This window comes from Cynocephalus volans, chromosome 14 (assembly GCF_027409185.1).
Source record: "Cynocephalus volans isolate mCynVol1 chromosome 14, mCynVol1.pri, whole genome shotgun sequence".
NCBI lineage: Eukaryota > Metazoa > Chordata > Mammalia > Dermoptera > Cynocephalidae > Cynocephalus > Cynocephalus volans.
In genome coordinates, this window is record NC_084473.1 from 19506674 (window position 1) to 19528837 (window position 22164).

The 22164-nt window shown below is 35.7% G+C and overlaps 1 protein-coding gene across 1 annotated transcript in view; it reads right to left on the reverse strand.

Annotated features, from left to right (window-relative positions):
• WDR35 (WD repeat domain 35) overlaps window positions 1-22164 on the reverse strand; it is a 59218-nt gene that overhangs the window by 30323 nt on the left and 6731 nt on the right. Inside the window, exons 3-11 of the mRNA XM_063078192.1 lie at window positions 19278-19331; window positions 18143-18235; window positions 16320-16448; window positions 13801-13934; window positions 12588-12753; window positions 12313-12458; window positions 8545-8670; window positions 6712-6897; window positions 2798-2858 (exon numbers count right to left, since the gene is read on the reverse strand). Coding sequence (XP_062934262.1) covers window positions 2798-2858; window positions 6712-6897; window positions 8545-8670; window positions 12313-12458; window positions 12588-12753; window positions 13801-13934; window positions 16320-16448; window positions 18143-18235; window positions 19278-19331 — 1095 coding nt within the window. The remainder of the gene's footprint in view (window positions 1-2797; window positions 2859-6711; window positions 6898-8544; window positions 8671-12312; window positions 12459-12587; window positions 12754-13800; window positions 13935-16319; window positions 16449-18142; window positions 18236-19277; window positions 19332-22164) is intronic.

The following is a 22164-nucleotide window of genomic DNA, read 5'->3' on the forward strand; positions in this document are numbered from 1 at the left end:
TAGTTACTAGCCGAGCAAGGATGTAAAATAATTTAAAACAATCTAGGCATTCACATATAAGTAAAACCTGCTTGCAATATTTTAATGCTGAAGCCTGAAATAAATACCTATATCTGTAATGTTGCCCCACTTTCCTACTTACTCTTTTTCTCAGCTTTTTAAAGAGTGGTAAACCAGAATGGCACTGAAACATTTTCATCAAATTAACTTTCTCTGGAATACATGGAAAACTTAGTGCATGTGTTATAGACCATCATTAGAAAGCTGCCTGTGTGCTCAGCCAAAATGACCGCAGCACAGGCAACCTCATGCTTTCTAGCCACTTTTCGTGCCTCCATTCCTCTGTAAATGCCGTTTTCTCTCCTTAAAATACCCCCTGAAGAAATACTTATCCTTCAAAATTCAGCTCAAATGAAACCTTCTCTAAGCAGAAAAGATGCCCCTGATGTCCTTATGTATCAATATCCATTTATCCAGCACCTCGCACAATACCTAGCACACAGCAGGGGGGCAGTAAGTCATTGTTCAATGAATTAACTACATTTTACTTATCTGTTTAGACATCCTACTGGAATAATTTCTTATTACTCCCAGTGACCAGGACAGTCCCTAAAACTATACATGTACTTAGGGATGATTTGCTAAATAAATGAATTAACACTTTCTATTTACATGATAAAAAATAAATATTTTCCATGCGTTCAAAAAACATTTATTATGGGCCAAGCAATGTGTGAGTTAGTGGGGCTACAGAAATTAATTAGACATAGATCTTTAAGAATTTCAAGGTCTGGTGGGGAAGACAGGAAAATCAACAGTCACAGTGCACCAAAGATACTGTGAAAGCTCAACAGAAGAGCACCGAAAAGGGGTATCTAACTCCTGCATGGAGAGTGCAACAGAGTCCCATGGACTACACTTCTATAACTATGCACGATGTTCTTTTAGGGAGTTTCTACAGAGGCTGTCAGGAGGAAAAGTAGGTGGCAAAACAAAAATGGTAAGTTCTAGAACAGTATCAGTCACATATTTTTTTGTTTTCACCTCCAGTCCTCATGAAAATTGGGCATAGAAACTTAGAAAAGGAATTTTACAGGATATGTATAAAACAAAAATGTTGCATCTTTGGCTGTGTTTGCTGCAGACCAGTGAAAGAACGGTTTGTTGAAATTTTAGCCAGGAAAACTGCAGGGAAAAAAAAGTTCTGAGACTCAAAACTATAAATAATCATGTCCTCAAGTATTTGCTATTTTATGAAGGGGAAGGATTTACATTTAGATTTATTTTAAAAATAGTCTACCTATAAGGGGCCAGCCCATGGCTCACTTGGGAGAGCGTGGTGCTGATACCACCAAGGCCACAGGTTCGGATCCCTATATAGAAATGGCCGGTTAGCTCACTTGGGAGAGTGTGGTGCTGACAACACCAAGTCAAGGGTTAATATCCCCTTACTGGTCATCTTTAAAAAACAAACAAACAAACAAAAAGAATAGTCTACCTGTAATAAAAATTACTTTGAGGCTAACCCTATCACCATTATGATTCTATGTTAAAACTTTTGATGTTAAAAGAAAAACCATATAATCTGAAGACTGATAGAATTTACCCTTACATTAAAGACTGCTGGACTTCTAATAAATAAATAATATTAATCTAACATGCATCTGTAACAATTTTAAGTTAAGCCTTTTTACAAGGAACACTAACATATGTATATATGTATGTAAATATATCCATACATAAACATAAAAACATACCTATGTAATAATGAATATGACATAAAGTTGAAATGTATCGATATATAATAATATATATTGACATTTTGATAAGTGTATCAGTATATCAAATAGTGAGTTACCAAGCCCCTAAACATAGACTATAAAGTCTTCAAGGCCAGTATTTCTCACATTTACTTGTATCATCCAAAGAGCTTAGCAAAATGCAAACACTTAGAAGGAAGACATTAACATTTGACTGTTAAGACTGAATGTCCAATCTGAAAAAAATGACTAGTTTTCAGGATCAGAAAATAATTCAGTGGATTTTTGATTTTTTAGATCTAATAATTTTTGTAAAATTATATCCCATAAAATACAATACATTTTAAAAGAAAGCCATTACTTTTGGAAATCATAGTGAAATAGCAGCAAAATATTTATTAATGATTTTTAACAAACTACTTAGGATAAGATTTGGAACTTTTTTATGGGTTACTTTCACAGCTACTGGATAGAGGGAATGGTAAATCTAAAGTAATATATATCCTCGGAAAATAAAGAACCAAGAATTTTTTAAAGCTATACCTATTAATAGACTGATTCCATTAGAAAATTCTGGAAAGGGCAAACTCACTTTTATAAGCATCTAAAGTGTTCTTATGGAAGAGAGGTATTTACAAGCAGTTTATTATTAATAAAAGTGGTTTAATAGAAAAATTATTTCTATAATCCTCAGTTTATTACATACTAACCATTACACTGCATACCAATTCCTGTACAGCTGTATCTCCCATTTAAGGCAAATGATGGCAATAAACAGTTGAGAAATTATTGTGGATTTTAGATTTATAATTTATTGCAATTCATTGTCTTCACTAGGATGCTTTTGAGAGTGAAATGCGTTAATAATTCTACCATGACAACTGGTGTCAACTGGTACCGAAACTGACAAACCACTAGTATGATCATCCTCATTTTAGAGAATACCATTCTTATTAATAATACCATTGTTAGGTTTTTAAATTAGTATTACAAATAAAACCTGATTGGAAAGGGAATTAATATTAGCATTTTCTTACCAATATCAATGTATTTGGGATCCAAGGGTGTGCCAATAGAATTACAAAGAACCAGCACGAACTGTGAACAAATATAACAAAAGTATCAGAACTCCTCCTTGTGAATACTAAAAGAAATGCGTTTAACATATATAATGTTTGTTTCTTTTTCAATTATCACTAACTGGGAAATAATTGATAAAATCCTTAGATGTGCAAAGAACAGCAGACAGAAAGATAACGTACAGCATTAAAAATAAAGAAACGTGAATTAAAATTTTAAAAAGGTTGATTTCTCAATATAATGGAATACAATGGTTTTTAAGAAGATACTTAAGAAATACAAGTATACTGGCTACTTTTTATTATTTATACTTCTAAATAGTTTTTATTACTTATACTTCTAAAATTGGTTACAATCTCAAAACTCATTTTTATCCTATAACCAACTATATAAGAGCTAACAATTTGTTACCGTTGCACCAAATGTCTCCATCTCGTTCTCCTCCTTTGAAGCAATATATAAATGACATGAGAAATTCAGAAATATTCAGTTAATTCAGAAAATACATAATCCAATCCAGTGAAAATGACATATATAAATAATTATCAATGACTAATAGTAGGAAAATAATCAAGCATGATGAATAATTTATATCATATTGTTCTAAAATGGTAATTTTTTTTTTAGTATTAGTCACCTTTTCTGTATCTTCTACTAAGAATACTATTCTACTTACATGTTTTCCTGACTAGAATAACAATTTCAAATAAACCAATTCTCTATGGGATATTTACACATAGACTATTTCTTTTTTCAGCATCTCAATTAAAACTTGTTTAATTTCATAATGTAAATGATAAAAATTATACTAAAAACATAATTTACTCTTCCACTACTTAAAATAAGGTTATTTTCTGCCACAAAGTACCACAAATAAATTGTTTTTTGATTTACTTTTCGTTTTTATCGGTTACACACGCTCATAGTTGCAAGAATCAAATAGTTCCACAAGACTTCTTACTGAAAATGATAGTACCCCTAACTCCCCGTTTCCTGCTCCCTTTAACTCCCCCTTTTGCTATCTACCTCCACAAATCTAAGTAATATGTTTACAGTGCTACTTCTTTGTTTTGTTTCAATTTAGCACATTATCGATTGCCTTCCCACTACAAAAATAATTATTTAGCTTTCTTTCATCCCCTTTCCGCACCCCCAGCCTCCACCATACAGGAGCACACTTCCATCCTTCCATCCTTCCACTTTAACCTAATTTTGTCAGATATGAATTTCGGGTTGAATGTTTACCACATGCCAATTAAAAGCTTTTTTAAAGAATAGTGATTACATCATTTTGACTATGTAAATGCTACTCACCGTTGAGCCATCACGTATAATTTATTTTCCTTTCAATCATATTTTACTCTCCCTGTAGTTGATAATTATCTTTATTTTTTCTTTTTGCTTAGTTTTCTACGTACTTATTACCAATTCAAATCCCCAGTGGACCCTGTTACATATATCTCCTCTCAAGGATTCAAACATACTAGCTATAGCTATTCTATTGAATTTCATCCTCCGGTTTCTTTTGGAGCACAAGTGTCTGGTACCACTCTTCACCACCGGGGTTGGTGCTCCTGCATCTTCCTTGTCTTAGTTTATTCCCCATTTTTTGTGAACTATATATCCTGAAGTAGCTTCCTAAAATAGGGAAGTTTGGAAATTAATTTTTGACCCTGCACATCCAAAAATGTCTATATTCTATCCTCACATTTAGTCAGTAGTTTGCTTAAGATATGGAATTCTAGATGGAAAATTATTTTCCCTCAGAATTTTGAAGGCAATTCTCCAAAGTAATCATCAATACCATTGCGATTCCTGATCTTGTGAAATCTGTTTTTCCTCTCTGAAAACTTGTAGGATCTCTCTTTTTCTCTCCAGTGTTCTGAAACTTCACAATGATGTGCCTTGACGTGGAAATATTTTTATTCACTGAGCTACATACCAACAATCTAGAACCTCAAGGGAAATTTTCTTAGATTTTTTTTTCAGATTTACCCCAATTTTGCCTGTTTGCTCTTTTCAGAAATATCACTAAAATGCTAAACTTCCCAGACTGGTCCTCTAATTTTCTTAACTTTTAGCTCCTATTTTCCATTTCCTTGTCTTTTTGCTCCACTTTATAGGTGTTTTCCTTCGTTTTACCTTCTAAACCTTCTGCCAGATTTTTCATTGTGGTTATCATATTTGTCATTCCAAAAACTTCCTTTTCGATAGATCCTTTTCTTATTTTACAGATATAATACCACTTAACTTTCTGAAGATAATAATGATGGCTCTTTTGAAATGATGGGGTTTTTTGAAGTGTTCTTTCTGCATAGTTTCTGCTTCCCTCAAGTTAAATTAGGTACTTCCCTCAAATGTCTGATAATCCTTGTCTATCTGCTTATATTTAAGAGTGAAACACTACAAAGCTGTTTGGAGCCTCTTTGTCAATGAATGAGCCGCACTGACTGATTTTTACTGTAAGGGAATCGGCCAGGGCTGCTCTCCTGGGGACTCCTACTCTCAATATCTTCAGAGGTCTTTTCTCTTGAACTGGTCAGATTCTCCAAAGAAGGACAATCTCCTGCCTTCAAAGCTCAGGGCTTGGCTGCCAGTGTTCTGGGGACCAAGCGGGGACCAAGTGAAGACTGGGGGTAACACTGAGTGGTAAATGTTTAATTAATTGTCCTGTTTTCAGCAGAATTCCTTCACCCTCAGCTATGCTTGATGCCCTTCAGTGCAGAAGTTCTTTTTGATCCTCTCCAGAGAGTAAACCCCAGTCTTACTATGTAGTAGAAGGCATCTACCTATGGGTCAGTACAGGGGAGGAGATCTGGAAATCTGCTTCTTTATATGCCTCTTTTTCAAGTTTTCTCCTTCCTGCACAATCTCATACTTCCAGATTACTTTTATGTTTGTTTCTTTCTTCCATCAGTTACCCCCAATTCCTGTGCCTCTTCAGGATTCTATGATGTAAACTGGTTGCCTCTTTGCTTTCTCCATGAATGGCTTATGATTCAGCTTTCTTAGATCTGCTAAGGTAATTACAACTAATCCACCTGCTCCCTAACCTCCAAAGTTTTGTTGCCATTTCCTCTCCCTTTCTGGGCTTACAACTTTTTAAAAAATACTTTACTGTTGGTTAGTGAGTTTCAGGAAAGAGCAAAGTCAGATGTGGTTGTTCAAATGGTCACCTTGAACCAAAAACTCCATACTTTTTTTTTTTTGGGGGGGGGGGATTGGAACCCTTGACCTTGGTATTATAACAGCGTGCTCTAACCAGCTCAACTAACCAACCAGCCCCAAAACTCTATACTTTTGAATGGGAAAAATAATTTATGGCAAAATGACATTGGTAGTCCTTTTTAAAAATATTTGCATACTTCTGCAAATATTTAAATTGTTAGTATACCTTAAAAAAAGACATTCATATTATTTATTTTATGCTTTGAGACACTGATTTTTAAAGCAATATAACTCCAAATAAAAGTATACAGTTCAATGTCAAAAGCTACCCAAACTGTTATAAACTGTTATTATATAATTTCTTCAGCAATATACCAGGGATCTGGATATTCATTTTTGCTTACAGAATTTCAACTTACAAAAGAACTATGGTATTTTAAATATATTTCAGAGACAAAAAAGCTTCAGAACTGAACCAGTCGATATGAAATGCTATTGCTAACTGGAGGAAAAAAAATCAAGGGACAGAGAACTAATGGAGTCACTTAGTTTTCCAAAACAAATCTAGACAGACATGGCCATAGACCCAATGTTTTGCTGTACTTGCTAATATAGAGGCCAAGTTTGTGAAGGCAGATAACTACAGCCCAATTCCACCAAGTAGTTAACTCATCTGTGTTTTAAGATATCAAGGAACACCTACCTGAGGATGATCTTCATCAGCTTTCGTAGCCAAAATGCAGAAATCACCACAGGTAGTAATAGAAATGAGACTCTTCACATATTTAACATATTTCTCATTGTTTTTTGTATCCCAAAAGACAACACAGTACTCTGGACGATTAGGTCTGGTATATGCATAAACTACAGTATTTAAGCAATAACCCCACTAAGAAGAAAAGGAATGGAAGGAGGAAAGAAGGGAGGGAAGGCGAGAAAAGGGAGAAGAATATTTAGCACTGGGAAATAAGTCACAATTATTTTATTTTTACTCTAGACATTGCAGATATGTGCTGACAAAATATGGTCTTCAGAAATGGAAGACAGGACTGAACTTTCAGCTTAATACCACTTCTCACTTAAATAACAAAAAAATCTATAAGTAATAAAGACATTTATAAAACAAAGAGTATACTGCAAAACTAAATTCAGTATGTTTAACTTTCTTATTTTAATTTAATTTGTAAGATGTACACTTTGGTGGTAAAAATTTTCAATAATCAATAATATTTGCTGGGAGGGACAATAGATACAGTGATCCCTGCCAAAAATTTAAAATTCTGGGTTCCCAAGCCAAAATTCGAAAATAGATGCTTTGCCATTTTTTCCCCCATCCACATTTTTTTATATTTGTTTTTATCAGAGTAACATATGCACACAGTTTATAGTCAAACAATTCTTCATGGCTTATTTAAAACAAAATCAAAATGCAGACCGCCTGCCCAATTTCCTCTCAGGAATAGCCACATACAACTCTTTTAGCTGTAACTGTTCTGATATTTATATCTGTATCACATTATCTATTGATCAAGAAATTTACACATTACAGCTTTCCCTTCTGCCTAATTCTCCCGATACATTTATATGTAATTTTGAATATATCAATATTCAGTGTTGACATTATTATAATTGTGTTTACTATTCAAACCTAAGCTATGTTTAGCTTTTTATGCCATGATTATCTTCTAAAATAAACTTTTCATTTTAAAATAATTTTACATTTACAGAAAAGTTGCAAAGATAGTACATAGCTCCCCTATACCCCTCATCCATTTTCCCCTATTGGTAATATCTTACATTACAATGGTACATTTGTCACAACTAAGAAACCAACATTACTATTAATAAATTTCTGTTACTATTAACTAAACTCCATACTTTATCTGGATTTCATTTGCTTTTCCCTAATGTCCCTTTCTATTCCAGAATCCTATCTGGGATACATTATATCTAGTCATCATGTTCTATGAATTCCATCACCTGGGTTACCTTGCCTTCTGGTTTCTGGTTGGGTTTGGCCAGTAGAAGGCACCAGCAGGTGGAAAGATGAGGCGGAGTATTTATTCCCCAAACCTCTCTGCCCAGCCAGTTGGCAGTGGCTCGCTCCTGCAGGACAGCCTCTCTTGCACAACCACAGCTCTCACGGGTTCCAGGAACATTACTTCCTCACCTTACCCCCTCAGGCCCAGGGCTGGTGATGGCATCTCATTGTCGCTAATCCCTGGTCCTTGCTTTACTATCCCTTGCTGTTCCCCTTAACCCTGCCCAGATCTCTGTAGTAAGTTTTTCTTCAGTCTCTCTCCAATTACTCCTTTGAGTGTGCCATCTGTTTCCTGCTGAGACCTTGACTCATTGAGTAATTTTGCTAACTATATGAGCACAGAGTTTTCTAGAAAGTTTACTAGTTCTAAGGTCTTCACACAAAAGGCCTCCTTTCTGCCAGTTTCTAAAACAAAACAGCTGAGTATACTTCCAGTTATAACAAAATTGTTTATTAAAAAACACTTTTTATATTACACCTGCTCTTAATATTTACCTTATAATCAGGTCGAATATTTGCAAAATATATAAAGGAATCAACAGCTAGAGCAATTTTCAGTCCACCTCCTTCCCAGGACAGTGCAGACATATGCTTCCCAGGAACTTTCAAAGAACCCAGATGCTAAAAAAAAAAAAAAATTACATATGACCGAAAGCATCACAATTAATTCAAATACAAATTATCACCATCACTTCACAAAGTCAAAAATGGTAGAAAAATTATTTTGTGAAAGGTTACTACTCATTTTAAAATCATTTTCCTTGAATTTTTATAATGGAAAACACACATAAGACAGGAAAAATTTACAAACTATATCCAAAGAATTCAGTATCAAATTCCATCAAATCTAAGATACCATAGATTGAAACATGCATCTTTATTTTAATATACAACTAAGGAAAGAAAAAAACACACTGATAATTAAAGCATGACAACTCTGATTATAAGATGCATCCTAATTTTAAAGTTGTAAAAAATCATACCTTTTAAAATCAATGAACTACTGCATTAGTAAACTCAATTCTGAAGTCTTGCTTCTCTCTTTCATCCCCCACAAACGCCTAGTCACCACATCTACTGCTTTTACCCCTTTCAACTCTTCACAATTGCCCCTTTTCATAACTCAACTATGGTCATGGCCTCCTAACATCAATTCTTACCTTTTATGTCTTTCCTCATCTCACCCTCCGCTCCCCAAATTCAATCTCTACTCTGCTTTCACAAGTATCTTTCTGGAATACAAATCTAATCATATCTTACTCTGCTTTAAAAAAGGCTTTATAATTTTAAAAAATCAATAGCTCCCCACCATCACTTCCTTTAGCATGACATACATTTTCCCATCTGGCCCCAAACTACATTGTTTGACTTAATACCCGAGTATTAAGCTGTAATTACTGTGTGCTCGCTCATGAGGGAATACTGTGCCTCCATAGCTCTGGCCCATATAATATCCCTTCTGCCCAAATCCTCTTCTCCCCCCACAGCTGCCCTATCCTATTTCTTGTCTTCAATTCATCCTTCAACATAAAACTTAAATGTCGCTTCCCCAATGAGTCCTGCCTTCCTCCCTCCCTCTGTGCTTCCAGAGAATTACACAGTAAGCTCCTTGAGAGCACTAACTTTGTCACATTCATATTTATTTCCCTATCCCTTAATAGATTACTTGGTAAATATCTGATAAGTAAATAAATGTATCATACATTCAAATCAATTTCTTCATACACTAACACTGTACATTTTATGACTAGATTAATGAGTGAATAAATAATTACAAAGATTTTTTAAGGTGGCCAGAAAAACACTTTCAATCTATACTTCTTATTTAACAAAATGGTATAATCCTAAGAATTTCAATAAATTGTATTGGTATCCCCTGTTCTTAAGAAGATATTCTAGGAAGTCAAATTTAATGTTGCTATGGTTTGAATGTCACCTCCAAAACTCATGTTGAAATTAGATTGCCAGTGGAACAGTACTAAGAGGTGGGACTTTAAGAGGTGATTACACCATTATAAAAGGGCAAGTTTGAACCCTTCTCGTCTCTCTTTTTGCCCTTCCACCTTCCTCCATGTGATGGTGCAGCAAGAAGGCCCTGACAAGATGCTGGCACCTCGATACTGGACTTTTCAGCCACCGGAACTATGAGCCAATAAATTTATGTTCATTATAAATTACCTAGTCTGTGGTATTCTGTTATAGCAGCACAAAACAGACTCAGAAAAATGTACTAAACTCGATTTTGCCAGGGAAACCAATAGGAAAACAAACAAACAAACCAAAGTTTTAACCGTGGAGGGTCCAAACTATTTGTATTGCTTCCTGTTTAAAACCAAAGGGAACAAGCAAACTCTCACAATAGTACTCTTGATAGTGACCCATCCACAGTGGGAGAATAAGGCCATCGCCTGACTGTACAAATCAGCCAGGTGACAGTAGTAGCAAGGAAAAAACCAGCTTTTAGTCAGCATTCACTAAGTGCCAAGCACTGTGGTAGGCACCTCCTCATTATCTCCTTTCATCTTTACAAAAGCACCATGAGGTATTACCTTTATTTCAGAAAATAAGTAAACTGAGTCTCAGAGGTTAAATAACTTTTCTCAGTGAAACTACACTGTAGAAATGGAATTCAAAGCCAGGTCAACCTGACCACAAACCAACCCCATGCTCTGTTGTCCCCTGCCATGGCTAAGACCACAGTGCAAAACCCAGAAGATCCTAGCCCTCAGAATCAAAGAAAATTCTTCCCTGAGGTTTGTTTAACTTTAAAGTTTTAGGTAACTTCCTTTTAAGTTATCTTCCCTATTTTAACAATAACACAGATCCCAAAATAAATCCTTCATATATTCACTCATTCAAAAAATATTAAGTGACTAATATGCCCTGAGGAACTATGCTAGTTAATTTTAATTACAGCTGGACCAAAACCCACTTGCAGTTTTCAGTTTAAGACTTAACGCATTGCTTTGAAAGATAAAACAAATAGGCCTTAGAACTCATGTTTTTCTACTTGGAGAAGGCTGAACTAATGAAAATTAACAAATAAAATGATATAATGATAAATAAGTCAATGGACACCAACAAAAATAACTAATAAAGAGTGTGAATTAAGAAGAAGGTTATAAACATAGAAATAATTAGAATTCAGATTTTTAATTATTTAGGACCCTTGAAAACTATGCTTTTGTTCTTTCTTAGCTTTTACATCAAACAGAAATATTGTTTGCTGACAATGTATAGAGAGCACCTACTCTCTACAGCACATTCTCCTGAGTACCTTTGACATACTGATTCAATAGCATCAGACACCATTTCTTACCCTTACAGAAATTGTTAAAATGCATAAAAATATTATCATTAAAATATGAACATAAAATATTTTATGAACATAAAAATTTAACATTAAAATATTTCTTACCCTTTACATAAAAATATTAACATTAAAATATTAAATGTAAAAGTACAGGCTTTTATGAGCCAAAAATACATACCATTGAAGTCTATAGTGAATTTATAAAAACCAAAAGGGTATCCAAAAGGAACAAAATATAGTATATGGTTAGAAAATAAAATATGCAAAAATATATTAACCTTTGACATTAATAAGCTCTTGTTTTCTAAATTCTTTAAAATTTACAATATATTAGTTCTCCTACTTGACATTTTCCAATGCCACTTCAGAAGATTACCTTTAAAAATGAAATTGATTAATAATACTATTGAGAAGGATAATATATGCATTTATGAAAACAATGCTTACATTTTAATGTGTCACTTAAGGTTAATTATTAAGACAGGTTTTCTCAAAATAATTGATTACTCTGCAACAAATGAAAACTATTAGAAGTTTGGCGGAAGGAGATAGATATGTATGATTAATATCTAAGCACATTTAAAATATCACATTAAAAATCAGAAAAATTAAACTGAAACAGCATTACACTAAAAACTACTCCCCCGTGAAAAGAGATACATATTCAGACCACAGAGAAAATACTCTAAATAACTACTCCACAGTGATTTCTTATATCAAACTTCTGGTTTTCTAAATATACATATTATAAAATAAATTCCATGATAAAATATAACACAGAAGACTTACAATATAAAGATCTTATTCAGCTATACTCTTGATATCTCATGATTATTACTCAAAGTGTCCCTAAAAGAAAATGTGACAAGTTCACAACTTTTCCTCGATTCTTTTTTACCCTACTCACCATTTAAGTAGAAAGAAAGAAGATAAAACTTCATTGTGTTTACCTCACCAAATGGAGTGTAAAACTGCACGATGTTGATGTCTTTATCCTGAGTGACTGCCTTCTGGGAGCCTGCCACAGCTAATACACTGCCGATGTGGTTCCACTGAACACTTACCACACATATGCCAGTATCAATCAAAACCGGATCTAGTCAAGAAGAAAAAAATGAGGTAATTGTGGTAAAATACTAGCCTGGAGAACTTTATAATCTTAAGAACAATTTTTAAATATTTTTAAAATTCTCCACATTTAAAAAAAAAAAAAAAACAGACTTACTTTGGTCATTCTCGTGTCTCATTATTTGGCATCTCCCATTGTCAAAACAAATAGCAAGGCAAGGACAGTCAGGCTCCACGTAGCCTTCTGTGCCATGGTACCAGTGAATTCCAGCAATACTGATTGCTCCAGTGACATTCACCAAACAATTCAGCTTCATTTTCATCTAAATGAAATTGGTTAGGTTGAATACTTAACATTTTAAAACAAAGCAGTGTGTAGAGAGTATTGGAGAAAGAACACGGAAAACAGGATTTAAAAATCTGCTTGCAAATGCTATCTTAATCACCTACTAGTTTACTGACCCTGGACAAATCACCTTAACCTGAGTCTCCATTTTCCACAAGTGTAAAATTAGGATTAAAAAAACATTCACAGAGTTTTTATGAGACTCACATGACAAGAGGTATACACAAGTACTTTGAAAACAGCCAAGTGTCATACAACAGTTAGCTATTTTACTTTCACCAGTAAGTGGATTTATGTAATGTTCTAAGCCATGCCAAAAATAAAACTGCCCCATCCATAGATCAGAGATCTATCATAGCTACATCCTGCAAAGCCAGAATTTTTCTCCAGATTATGCTACCAGAGCCTATTCTACCTTCTTCCCAGAAATTGATTTTTATCCCTTACTGTTAAAGTCTCCCATTCTTTTTGCAAACAACGTTTAGTAGCTTGCTATAAAGATATCTGTGGTATCTGCATGTAAACTTTGGCTTCAGGTATCAGAAGACACTTACAAAACTTAAACTGCACTCATTATCTCTCTGCTTCCATGCACTGACATCTCATCCCTTCCAGCTACCAGAAAATTGGAACTAAAAGCTACACACTAACATGTCGCATTAATGTGCCTTGAAGAAACCAATACTTTTTTTTTTTTTTTTTTTTTTGGACCGGTAAGGGGAGCGCAGCCCTCAGCACAGTGTGGTCTGCACCATGCTCAGCCAGTGAGCGCACCAGCCATCCCTATACAGGATCCGAACCCGCGGCCTCTGGCGTTCCCAGCGCAGCACTCACCCAAGTGAGCCATGGGGCTGGCCCCCAATACTTTTTTTAATTGAAAAAACATTTAGATATTTGGAAAAAAGAAAAAACATGAATTGAAGATTTTAAATATACAACCATCAAAATAAATAAATGTGTATACATATATGAATGATATATAAAATAATAAAATTATATAAAACTAATGAACATATAAACTTACTATAAAATTCCCTTGATTATTATAAATGTGTATTTCCCCATTTGTCATTCCAAAAAGTAAGACTTTACTATCTGCGGACCATGCTACGTGGCATAGCTGTAAACCCTTCAGGTCTTTTCCCCAAATACGATTCCCTAAAACAAAACATAAACATAATTATTAAAAGTTCAAGGTCATGATCCTCTGACAACTGTCTTTGAAATCTCTGTTTCTCTAAAGAGCTCTCACATTCTTCACAGCATTCAATCTACTTCGTCAATAAATATTTATTGAGCACCTGTATATGCCAAATACCCTACAAGACATTTGAAATAGCAGCTGTTTCAAACTTTTTGCCTTTCTTTTAAACTCTGATATAAGATCTCACCCCAATTAGCAGACGAGCCTATCTTCTACTCTGGAAAGAAAATAAAAGCTTCCAAAAAAGAAAATTCTTCATTCTCATCTTCAAACACTCAGAACATAACTAAATCCACATTTATTCTTTGTTTTGCCCCCTAATACAAAGGAAAAGGAATCTCCCAAGCAGACCCCTATCTAAAACTAATCCCTCCACCTATTCTCTAATCTAATCCCTTCCTAGCTTTGCAAAGATCTCCCTCTATTAATTATTCTCATTTTCTCTTTCTCCTTAAACTCTTTTCTCCAGGCAAGGAGACTGCTTCTCTCATAAGCATTTAAACATTTGTAGGTCTATTCCGCTTCAAAACCATCACCTCAAATAAAAACAAACAAAAGAAAACAAAAAACACTTCTCTCAACCCCATGTTCCCCCTCTAGCTACCATCTATTTCTACAATTCCTTTCCCACCCAAACTTCTTGAGTTATTTACACCTGCAGTCTCCACTTCCTCAACATCCACTTAAGCCTTAACCTATCCCAGTCTGGCTTCTGCCCCACAGCTCCACTGAAACTGCCATCATAGAGGTCACAATGGCCTGTTGCTAAAGCCAATTGATACTTCTCTTTTTTTTTTTTTTTTTTTTACCACCCCCTCCTCTTGACACTCTCCGGACTTCCACGAGCCCACAGACTCTATCTCCAAGACTTCCACTTTCCAGTATCCTTTACGGAACTCTCTTCTTCTGCCCATCCCTTAAATGTTACTGGTTATTAACTCCACAGATGGCCCTTGGGTTTTTTCATCTATTCCAATGGCTTAAGTTATCGTGCATATGCTGATGACTCCCAAAATTATGCCTTCAGCCCAGATATTTCTGAGCTCCAGACATATATATCTAAATATGGCCTACATATATTTACTTGGATGGCCTATAGCATGATAAAAATCAACATGTGCAAAACAGAAATCTTTCGTTTGTCAAAACCAGTCTTTCTCCATGCTCCGTAATTCACTGAAAGGCACCAACATCAAGCCAGTTGCCAAAGCTGGCTATCACCCTAGATGCTTCTATCCTCTCATTCCGATCTGATCAATAATAAGGTCTATGCTACTATCCACTACCATCTCTCATCTGAATTACAGAGCAATTTCCTAACTGATATGCCTCCCCATTATCTTTCTTTCCTTTCTCCATTCTTCATATTGCAATCACAGAGATGTTTCTAAAGAACAAATCTGATCACACTGCTTCCATTATCAAAACCTTTCACTGGCTTCCCAATGTTCTTAGAGTTAAGTCCAAACTTAACATAACTTATGATCTGCTTCTGTTTATCTCTCCAGTTTCATTACATACCACTGTTCACATTTAGTATTATACTCTACTAATACTCAACTTTTTTCAATTCCCCAACCATGGCTATCTAAGTTCAACTCCTCTGGATCTCCACAAATGCTATTTCTTAGTCCTGAGGCAATCTATACACCAACCTACCTTGTGGCTAACGTCTCAGCATAGACACCACTTTCTTCAGGAAGCCTCCCCCTATTGCTCCAAATCTGCATTAGGTGGTACTTACACATGTTCTTATATTTTCCCTACCATAGCACTTTATCACAGGGTACTGTAATTGCCTGGTTACTCACCCATCACCCCGATCCAGGTCTGAAATACTTTTTATTGTTGTACACTTGGTTCTTAAAACTATAGCTGTTGCTTTATAGGACCTCAGAAACATTTGCTGGCTACATGAAGTTACACACACACACACACACACACACACACACGCACACACACGGAGAAATGAAAATGATTTTAAAATAAATTATTTCTCTATAGACAGTTTCACATTAAAACAAAGGTGCAGAACCTCAGAAGACCCAGTTTTATCTATGTATTAGAATTTGAAAGATATAGGTTTTAAGGCTATAAAATACAACTAAAAATGATATGCTCATTTCCACTAAAAAAAAGAATAGATATTTTTCCTTGAATATACTTAAAAACGAATGATTAGAACCAAAATGTGGTTCTAGAATGTCATTAAATTATATATCAACTGTTTTCTGTTTTTCAATCATAATGCTAACATATTATAATTGATCGAAATCTCTAAAAACTAAAAAATGTCAGTTAAACACTGATCTTTGTTCTATGTCCAATCAATGCATTACCTTCCACTGAACCAACTATCACAGCCCCATCTTCATATACGATGCAGATCTTCTGTCCATCAGCATTCCAGCTCATACTTCGAATCACTGATTTATTTCGATTGTTGATCATCTCCTCATACCAAGAGCCTGTTTTCCCGAATTAAAAAAGTTACAAGTGAAAATTTTCATATCTATTAAATGGTACCTAGGAGTTAAGACATTCCATAAAGTAACCCATGGGATAAATAATGCAAAGTTTTCTACAACCTCAGACATTAATTTATAAAACCTTCAAATCCCACATAAGCAAAATGAAAAATTAACTTAGGCCTTGACTAATAATTACTTCAAAGATTATCACAGAAAACACAATAAATGCCCATCTTTTTTCTTTTCGTCTTTCTGTCTTTCATTTTCTCTTTCTCTCTCTCTCTCACACACTCTGGCAATTAAAAAATAAAATTTAATTTGCTTTTGCAGTGCCAAAACAACTGGTTTTTCTGAAAGCCTAACTTCTCACTTGAACAACATACTTCAGATAATAATCAAGAAAACAAAACAGAATAACAACAATAACTTTATATGTATGTATAAACTTTCCAAGGATTAATTACAAGCATATTAAATATAGCATATCAGGTAAACTCTAAGCCTGCTTTAAAAAATTCTTAAACAGTTCATATTACATTAGTGAAATCATATCACTAATTCTAAATGACAAAAAAATTCTTGTTGTACAAAGGATTGGAGTGAGACATGAATTGTGTTGTATAACCAAATGCAGGCAAAAAACAAGGCTATTTTGGTTGTGCTTTTGTGTTTTTTAAAGGATTTACTACATTCTGATATAGGGAATTCTGAGCTGCAACCAAGCAAATAATCATGTAATTTAGAATAACTAGTCAGAGCAGGGTATTAACAGAATCAGGACGGAGGCCCAGAAACAGACAAAGTTTACTCCAATCTACTGCACTTTTCACATTCTACTCCCTGCACAAGCACACACACATAAACTTTAAAAAAAATTCAAGTACTACAGCATACTTTTAGTTAAGAATTTTTAAGTGGTTTACACTAAACCTTTTCAAAAAAGCATATGTGAGGCTGGCCAGAGAGTTCAGCTGGTTAGAGCAAGGTAGCGATAACACCGAGGTCCAGGGTTTGATCCCTGTACCGGCCAGCCACCAAAAAAAAAAGGTACAAAAAAGCACACATGAACTAAGATACCCTTGCCCTCTGAAGATGATGGCTACAGGCCTCAGGAAAATATACATTATGAGTTGTTTTTCTGGTAATATGATGAATCTAATTTGATCCTTCTCTCACTAGCTCTCTCATTCTCTCTTGTGGACAAAAGGCACAAATTGTGAGCCAGTAATCAGAGCTGAGGTAAAATCTGTATCCGTGAATTAAAAAAAAAAAGGAAGCTAACTGGCCCCATACAGGAAATGAATTATTGCCTTTGACTTCTTAATAAATGTGTCTTTATCTACTAAGCTAACTCCAGCCACTGGCCACACAGGAACTAATTCTTACTGGAAATCTGGGGAAAAAAAGAGCTATCTCAAGTAGAAACTATTCTTCCACTAAGAGTCTAAGTCCATTTTGGAGGCAGCCAACAGTCCACCTAATTCACTTTCTTAATGCAGGGTCACAGTTCAAAGAAAATAAACTGAACAGAAAAGTAGATAGCAATCAATCCAGAAATATCGTCACTATGCAGTCAGGATGAACTCTGGTTGCTGCTAAAAGGGGTCTATTTGGGAGATGTTATTACATCATCCAAACACTGTGATCCAGACTCCAATATGTGAAAGATTAAATAATCTCTCCTAATATACCTTTATATAACATCCAGACAATGATAAGCCCATTTTGATCACTGGTAGTCAACTTCTGATACTGTTCATTCCATGTTGCAAGTTGAACAGAACCTAGAACATTATAAAACAATTTGGAAACTTAAAAAAGATTACAGTTAATTTCAAATTTATATGTTTATATAACTAAACACCTAGGTTATGTTAAAATCAATGTAGTTCCTGTGCAACTAACCAGTCTTCAATTAATTACTCAAAAATATTCATAGGATGCATATCACTAATTCATAGGATTAATATCACTAATTTTCTACAACAATGCACACTACTATTTTTCTTATGTATCCCTATTTCATGTCACCAAAGGCGACCTATCATGGCCAGCTGCAAGAGCTGCCATATATCTGATGATGGAAGCAAATATAAGCGTGATTACCCAATTGGCCTGACTCCCAAGGATTATGATGTCCAAAAGACATACTACTAAATACTAGTTTTGGGGGAGTGTATTTGGTTGACATGTCTCATAATCTCTCTCCCCCACCCCACTTGTTTTCCATTCCATTAGTCACACACTCTTGAGCATATTTTAAACCTCTGGGTTATATGAATAACTGATATCTTTTCATTTTTTTTATCCTTAAATACATTAGTATATATTTCCTAAGAATTTCCTAAAAACATTCTCTTTCATAACCATATTACAATTTAGGAAATTTAACATTGATACAATATTATTATCTAACACACAGTACATATTCAAATTTCATCAATTGTCCAAATAATGTCCTTTATAGATACTTGTTTTCCTCATTCCAAGATCCAATCTAGGATCATACAGTGCATTCAGTTGTTATGTCTCTTTACTCTCCTTTAATCTGGAATCACAGGACAAATTCTAAAAAAGGATTTTATATGGAACATCCATAGACAAATAACATATCTTTTAATATATAAAATAACAGCTACTTTTTTTCAGATTTATTGAACATGTTGTTCAATCATGAAAAAGTTGTCAAATAATTCCAGGCCGTGTTAGTTATGGCTCCACAGAAATGATTGCTTTAAATATTACCATTATTTAAAATGTTGACAGTTCTGCATTAAGTAGATGGCTTTTAATTTCAAACATGATTTTAAAAATTGGATGACTCACCACTATGACCTTCAAGAGTCTGATTCATAGAAAGAATCCTCAATTTTGCATCATCTAAAAAAAAAAAAGGTGGGGGAAGGAGGAATTGGTAAAGGGACATGAAAATTAACTACACTGCATATTGATAAATTAAAATAAATAAAAAGTAAAAAAAATAAAAAATATAATAATAATAATAACAAGAAACACAACTCTCTGGCAGTAAAATTAATGTATTAGTGCTTTAAAAAATAATAAACTGTGATGAGAAAAGAAAAGAAAAAACAAAACAAACTAATAAATATATTAAAGTGACAGATTATAAGATTTTGACATTTCTCTGGGGGGCAGGGTTTGTATTCCTGGGAGATATTAAAACGATTTTTTCAAGTATGCGTCATTCTGATCAATTTTTCCCATGGGGCAAACATGAACAATAATACATACCCCTTGCAAAGATAATTATTCTGGTAAAATAAAGCAAAACATATAAAAGAACATTGTTCATTCAGTACATTAATATATTAATAATTACTATTGTTAATTATCCTTCCCAAAAGATCACAAATAGAACTATTTGTGACATATAGACTGAAAACTCTAAAGCTTACAAGTGATCGAACAGCAAAAAGTCTGGAAACAGGTTTTTAGTAGATTTTGAAAAATCACATACTCACTCCTACATTTATTCATTTATTCAACAGATATTTATTGAATGTGTATACTCTGCTATGAACTATGGGTATAAAATGATGAACAACATGGTCATTTCCCCTCTCCCCTCAGAGAGCCTGTAGTCTACTGAGGAGACAGATATTAAATATACACTCACACACATAAGTAAATATAATTATAAATTGGGAAAGTAAAGGCACAATAAGAGACAGCAACAGAAGGGGCTTAATTTAGATTGGAGGCGGTGCCAGGGAAGGCTTTCTGAACAAATGACATCTAAGCTGAGACTGAGGGTAAACTGGAGACAGCCAGGCACGGTATGAAAAGGCTCCGAGGTAGAAGTTTAGGCTCCTTGAAAAACTGAAAGAAGTCCTGCAGATAACGGCACTAGATGAGGCTAGTGTAACGGCACAGGAAAAATTATAAAGTCTCAGCAGGAAGTGACAAGAATTTCAGATTTTATCCAAAGTACAATAGAAGCCTTTAAAGAATTTTTTTAAATGTATTTATTCTCCTTGGTTACTAATCATTCTACAGAGAATAATGCAGTATAAAAATGTCATCTCAATAAATTAATCTGGGAATATCTGTTGTTACATATAAAACATGGCTTTTAAAACTTTTGTTTAAAAATAAAACAGAGAATCCGGTCAAGATGGTGGAATAGAGGGTCCTCAGCCTCACTCTCTCCCACAAATCAACCAATTTACAACTATAAACATGTAACATCAGCCAAGCTGGGGCCCCTGGAGCTCGGGGGAAAGAGGAGGACAGACCTACGGAGTTCATGAAGGCGGGAGAAGCCACGATGAGAGAAAGAAAAAACTGCTCAGAACGTTTCGGGCCATGGCCTCTTTAAGGCTCCAGCTGCTGAGAGCATGGAGCAGGAGCTGGTAGAAGCCGCAGCTGTGCCCTTCAGATGGCGTTGCTTGGAGGCAGCAGGGGAGAAGGGGGCCTTGGTGGCCACCAGGACAGCAAGAAACTAATAGGGTTCCCATGCACCCATGCAGGAGTGAGGCAGAACAACTGTAAAAGGGGAGCCATTCAGAGACCAGTTAGTCATCACAAGGGACCAGGGCAGGGCCTGTTCCATGGGAAGTGTTTGGATCACAGGCAGTAGGGGAGACAGGTCCACCCAGAAAACACTGGGACACAGCAAGGACAGCTGATCCACCCCCCACTCAGCGCAGGACCACTCAGAAGAGACTGGTTGGGAATGCAGAATTGCATGGTGCTGGGAAAACAGAATAATTTAATCAGGCCCCCTTGCCTTAGGTCTGGTTGGGGGTGGTGCGGCACATTCTTTGTAAATAAGTTGTATGTGGGTGGCGTTAGTGCGCATGCTCAGCACCACAGCTTGGCTGGTGTTTACTGCCTTGGGCAGTCATGCTCTCAAACCTACTACTCCAAGGACCCTTTGGCCAGTTACCTAGCTCATAGACCTGCATGTGAGGGGTCTGGGGACCCAGCCTGGCATGTGAAGCGTTTGTAACCCAGTCTGGACAATGGGCTTGGGAGGTCTGTGAGCTCCAGACCCAGCCCTAGCTCGACAATTGGCATTACGAACAGGATTAAAGGCAGGTAAAAGAGCTCGACACATGGGGTGCAGTTTGATGAAAATACTCATGCCCAGACCAGAGTTTCTATACAACCCAGGTGCATCAGGTCTCTGGAAAGCTGGGAGTACCTATAAGGTCAACCATTAAACCCTGAGCTTCACAAAAAGCCTTCTCTAGGGAAATAGCAGCAAAGCAGCAATTTAGCTCAACCACACAGCTCAAGTACTGGTTCCCACAGGAAGTTCTCCCATTTTAGAAGTAAGCAAAGGACAAAAGTTAGTTCCAGCCCTGGCACACAACCAGTGCCTTGGGGCCTGCCAGGGGACATGAGCCATGGAACTGGGACCGGACTCCCCTCCCACAACCAGGCATACCGTGCCAGCACCTTGGGGCCCGTCCAGGGATCCGAGGCATGAAGAAGGGGATATGAATCCCTCCCACACCCAGACACTCCACGCCAGTGCCTCGGAGCCCGCCCAGGGACCGAGGTATGGATCTGGGGACCAGATACTCCCCACAACCAGGCACACCCCCAGCACCAAGGAGCATGCCAAAAACATCACCTTCATGTGAGTGGTCCACCACAGCCACCACAATAACCATGGCTGCCACTAAAGCAGCTAGACACCACAACCACCATGCAGATGGTCCACCATGCACTGGAGTGCATTGAC